General features: G+C 53.4%; 2 protein-coding genes across 2 annotated transcripts in view; both read right to left on the bottom strand.

Moving 5' to 3' along the window:
* VOLCADRAFT_88817 (uncharacterized protein) overlaps window positions 1–3921 on the bottom strand; it is a gene marked incomplete at both ends in the record, with an annotated part of 6744 nt that extends 2823 nt beyond the window's left edge. The window contains 3 exons of the mRNA XM_002948536.1: window positions 27–386; window positions 759–892; window positions 3084–3921. Coding sequence (XP_002948582.1) covers window positions 27–386; window positions 759–892; window positions 3084–3921 — 1332 coding nt within the window. The remainder of the gene's footprint in view (window positions 1–26; window positions 387–758; window positions 893–3083) is intronic.
* Window positions 3922–4522: 601 nt separating this feature from the next.
* The window catches only part of VOLCADRAFT_88818 (uncharacterized protein), a gene marked incomplete at both ends in the record, with an annotated part of 3335 nt that continues 2368 nt past the window's right edge, over window positions 4523–5489 (bottom strand). The window contains 2 exons of the mRNA XM_002948537.1: window positions 4523–4623; window positions 5093–5283. Coding sequence (XP_002948583.1) covers window positions 4523–4623; window positions 5093–5283 — 292 coding nt within the window. The remainder of the gene's footprint in view (window positions 4624–5092; window positions 5284–5489) is intronic.

The following is a 5489-nucleotide window of genomic DNA, read 5'->3' on the forward strand; positions in this document are numbered from 1 at the left end:
CGGTCAATGTTGACCGCATCCACCACCGTCACCACGCCGTCCAGCCGTACGCGGGACTCCAGCTCAGCGTCCGTCCACAGCGCCGTGGCGATGGGTCCGGGATTTGCAAGACCCGAAGTCTCAATCAGGATGTAGTCGAAGCGGCGGCGGCGGCGCGAGGAAGCATCTGGCAGGCGGGAGGAGGAGGAGGAGGCCGACGCGGACGAAGGTCTGGCGCCGCCGCCGTCTCCATGGGCCAGCTGTGCTGGCAGCGGTGGAGGTGGTGGAGGTGGTGGTGGTGGCCTGTCCAACAGGCTTTCTAAGGCTTGCAGGAAGTCAGATTTAACTGCGCAGCACATGCAGCCGTTTGTCAGTTCCACCCACTCCCCGTCTTGGCGCTGAAGACCCTGCGGGAGTGTGTATGTATGTATGTAATGCGATGGGGCGGGGGGGTATTATATATCTTCACATGCAATGAACAGATGAGATTTCCATGTAGGACAAGAGTAAACCACAGAGCCAACTGCTCTACTTTGGGAAACTGATGACCTGGGGCGATGTCAGCACATGGGGGCCTGCTGGAATGTGTCTGCACCAGGGTGCCATCTCTGTCTGTTTGTGTGTCTGTCTGTTTGTGTGTCTGTTTGTGTATCTGTCTGTGTGTGGGGAGGCTCCAGGGGATCCTAGGAGGGGGCGTTTTCATCCTGGGACCGGTCCTCACTGCCGTACACTCCCTCGGCGGACGGAACTCTCCAAGACTCCAGGGACGGCTCACTCACCTCCTGGGATTGCACGAAGCTGCTTTCAATGCCCACATCCTCTCCAAATTCGTTCAGGATGACGGCAATCCGGTAGCCGTGGTTGGCTGTGAGGATGTTGCGCACCAACGTTGTCTTGCCAGCGCCCAGGAAGCCTGACGGGTTGGGCAAATTGGGGGGTTCGGTTTAAAATGGAAAAAGACATAGAGCACTGAGGGAAAGGTAGGTCGGGCGGGAGAGGGCAATAAAGGGCGGGATAAAAAAAGGAGGGGACTGGGTCGTGTGGACAGGAGTTTTGGGGTCGGCACAGCAGCGCGCTTTAGGTAGATGGATGGAGATGAATTCGTTGATGATGAATGGCAAGGGATGTAGTTTGAAGTGTAAATTGTCTCTTTGCCTGTCCGGAAGGAGTTACGACTGTGATGGAAACGGTAAGAAAGGGCGGTCTTCGCGACCGGTCCGGAACCGTTCCCCAACCGTGGAGCGAAGCGCACGTATGCGTCAAAATTTTTTTAAGCGTGGCTATCGAAATGATTATACGTATATCGAGCCTTTTGTGTTCGCTTACGCCACGCGCACGCTTCTTTACCGGTCACAATTGTAACAGGGACTGTGGTACGCTCCGGCTCCTCGTCGTCCCCATTCCGCGCAGGTTCTGCAAAATAGCTGGGCTTACAATGGGAAAAAACCTTCATCTCAGAAGAAGTGCGTACCGGACACGTCGTCGAGAGCAAGAGCCAATGGGACCTCTTCGTCATCCATTTCGAAGACTTCTGACCTACGCAAAATTTACCCTAAATACAGGCTAAACAAAGCAGCGGATTTTGCAGCAAGCTGTTGACGGCATGTGACGGTAAGGCAACCTAACTGCCCCCAGGTGCCATCGCGAAAGGTTTCCTTGTGCCTCTAAACATCATAACGACATGCTAAGAATGTTCTGGGAAATAGCCCAGGACCCGGGTCTATTCGCAAGTTGTGACACGTATCGGCATGTTCCTTACGGCACTCGTACACAGTCTAAGAGAAGCACCTCGGCTCTGCACTTCATACCCTGGGACTTTACCAAAGTTCCAAAATCTATCGATAATTGCTTCACCAAACGTTCTGGTCTTGGGCTTCCTCTGCTTGCCTCGGGGGTTGCTACCGTGCAAGCTAGAGGCGGGATCCCGTGCCTGAGGTGCGCCAGCTAGGTAGTTTGTTGCCATCACGCGATATCACACACAGTTCCATCATGCACTCGGATGCGGTATAAACCGTTTTCCTGCAACACCTAAGAGGAGGCTGCGACTTGCAAGTACTGCCATGCATCACCCGCCAGCAGTAAACAAGCAAATGCCCATCGTCCTTGGCTCCCCTTTTCCCCGCCTCCCTCCCTCCTATGGTCATCTATACGCGCGGCAGCTTTGAGTTTCGGTCGGAGGGATGCGATGCCGCCTCGCGCCTCCGCGGCAACCTCACACACTCCCGGCATGCCACTCTGCTGCAAGATTACGACGTGGCGGCAGAGAGGATAATAAACAACAGTTAGCGGCGGCAGCAGTACAGCAGTAGCAGCAGTATCAGAAGCAGAAGCAGTATCAGCAGTAGCAACAGCAGCAACAGTACCAGGAGAAGCAGCAGTAGCAACAGCAGCAACAGCAGCAACAGCAGCGGTAGCAGTAGCAGCAGTAGCAGTAGTAGTAGCAGCAGCAGTAGCAGCAGTAGCAGCAGTAGCAGTAGCAACAGCAGTAGCAACAGCAGTAGCAACAGCAGAAGCAGCAGCAGTAGTAGCAGCAGCAGTAGTAGCAGCAGCAGTAGTAGCAGCAGCAGCAGCAGCAGAAGCAGCAGTCACAGAAGCAGAAGCAGCAGTAGCAACAGCAGCAGTAGCAACAGCAGTAGCAGCAGCATTAGTAGAAGCAGTAGCAGCAGTACAACAGTAGTAGCAGCAGTAGCAGTAGCAGTAGCAACAGAGCTTCCTGTAGGTAGTGGTAGTGGTGGAAGACCAGCAGCAAGGGCAGCTGTCCGCCATGCTCGGAGAAGAATCCTGGTGAAACTCTAAATAGCAAGAAGCAGCAGCAGCTTACAAAGATGCTGATTCTGTCGTTAGGAGTTGGTGTGCCTGCAGCTGACAAAGGCTCAGGACGCGGCATGTGCGTGGGGCTACACACGCATGTGGGGCCTCGCGTCCCGGTGCCAAGTAGGCGATAAGGCGTCCTTGGCCTTGTGGCCGTGGGGGCACATGGAATGAAAAATGAAGTTTGTCACCCAGGTGTTGTTTGATGATGTGGGATTTGCATGCAACGTCGTGTCCTGTAGATGTGTCAACGAATGGCTTACAACGGTTTCGAGGGGGTAGGGCCTTCGTACCCTGATCATTCGATTTATCGCAATTAGCGGCATCATGACATAGATTAAAAATCCCTACACAACTCGCGATGTGGGTAGGATGTACTTCGGTGGTACACCGTAATCTACCCCACAAACAACACGCCGTATGGGTAGGATGTACTTCGGTCGTACACCGTAATCTACCCCACAAACAACACGCCGTATGGGTAGGATGTACTTCGGTCGTACACCGTAATCTATCCCACAAACAACACGCCGTATGGGTAGGATGTACTTCGGTCGTACACCGTAATCTACCCCACAAACAACACGCCGTATGGGTAGGATGTACTTCGGTCGTACACCGTAATCTACCCCACAAACAACCCGCCATATGGGTATGATGCACTTCGGTCGTACACCGTAATCTACCCCACAAACAACCCGCCATATGGGTAGGATGTACTTCGGTCGTACACCGTAATCTATCCCACAAACAACACGCCGTATGGCTAGGATGCACTTCGGTCGTACACCGTAATCTACCCCACAAACAACCCGCCATATGGGTATGATGCACTTCGGTCGTACACCGTAATCTACCCCACAAACAACCCGCCATATGGGTAGGATGTACTTCGGTCGTACACCGTAATCTATCCCACAAACAACACGCCGTATGGCTAGGATGCACTTCGGTCGTACACCGTAATCTACCCCACAAACAACCCGCCATATGGGTATGATGCACTTCGGTCGTACACCGTAATCTACCCCACAAACAACCCGCCATATGGGTAGGATGTACTTCGGTCGTACACCGTAATCTATCCCACAAACAACCCGCCGTATACTTCCTCGAATTTTCGGTCGTCATTGCTTACGCAAGGACTTTCCGTTGCATGGTTATGTACGGAAGCATCAACGGTAATTTTTTAAGCTATCGAGAAATGTACAGTTCGCGATGACATTCATTACCTTCGTCAAAACCCACATAAGTGCCACAAGCCCATTTAATGAATGTCATAAACCACATACATACATACATACAGATACATCCAGCCACATTCTATCGGACATCTAGCTTCCACTCCAACATCTAGCTTCCACTGTCACCATGATCCGCATCACCCTAAAACCCTAAAACCCTAAGTTAACATCTCCTGTTTTAGACACACCGCCACATGCCTTCCTAATATGCAAGCACGTCAACCCGCTATAACTCAACACTGCACCGTCATCTGCATCGTCAGCTAAGCACCTACCTAGCAGCAAGGCCCCAAGCATGCGACGTCCAAGCAGATCACTTTTTTATTTATTTCACCTAAAGGACGGTATTAACAGCGAAAGCTTTTCTATCTGCTGCTGCTCTGCTCCTACAATGCCTGCTGTGTCAAATCTCACCGCCCACCTCACTACCACACGTACCACACGTACCGCACGTACCGCACGAATCAGCTTCCAGAAGCATATCTCGTTCATCCCACATACATACCGTCCAGCAACACGCGCTCACTATATCCGCCTCCGTGCTCAAGTAGAGGCAGGCACCAGCAGAGCTCCTCCAACATCGAGGAGACTTCAGACGGCACGAGACGGCAGCAGCTCCGTTGAGAAGGCCGGAGCGGCATTAAATTATATACTTTATATAATTCTGAACATAAATAATTGTTACGGACACAGCAATATCTTACAGCGCCTTTCAGCGCTTCTCTTGAAACTCAAGACGTTAAGGGGGACCATGTAAATGTACACTGGGTTTCGTTGAAGGGAAACCGCCAACAATTACCGATCACCCTAACTCACAAACTCTCACGAGGCACACAGACAGACACGGGCAGCTGCCGACTGAGCATGCATGTTCCTTCGCTCAAACACACACACACACACATGCCGGAGTATGTCTATTCCTTCCATTGCTGGCGCTTGTTCCGCACTTGCAATACTTTACCACGGAGCAACACGCGAATTGTCGCGCCTCATTCGTCGTACAAATACGACGGAAGCTACGGCAACGATTACCCCCACGCCGAGCACGCTCGTCACACCGATGATCACCGCGGTCGGGACCCCCGCATGCGCAGAGCCCAGCGGGGCCGATGATGCACCAGTGCTGGGCGCAGAACGGTCCGCTGACGACGAGCTGCCAATGCCCGTGGTGGTTACTGTTGCTGTGGCTGTTGCGGGCTGACCCAACTCATGGGGCACGGAAGCCCCTGCAGAGGCGGCCAGTCCGTTGCTGTCTCGTGAGGTTGGGCGGGGGGGTGGAGAAGGCAAGGACAGCCGCAGCAGGAGTGGGCGAGGGAGGGAAGGAAGTGATGGGGGGGGAGGAGGCGGCGAGAAAGGAGGGGGCGAAGGTGAAGAAGACGCTGAAGGACGTTCCGCATCGAGTAGGAGTGGAGGTGGAGGAGGAGGAGGAAGAGGAGGAGGAGGTGGTGGTGGTGG

The sequence above is a fragment of the Volvox carteri genome (assembly GCF_000143455.1).
Source record: "Volvox carteri f. nagariensis unplaced genomic scaffold VOLCAscaffold_10, whole genome shotgun sequence".
Taxonomy (NCBI): Eukaryota; Viridiplantae; Chlorophyta; class Chlorophyceae; order Chlamydomonadales; family Volvocaceae; genus Volvox; species Volvox carteri.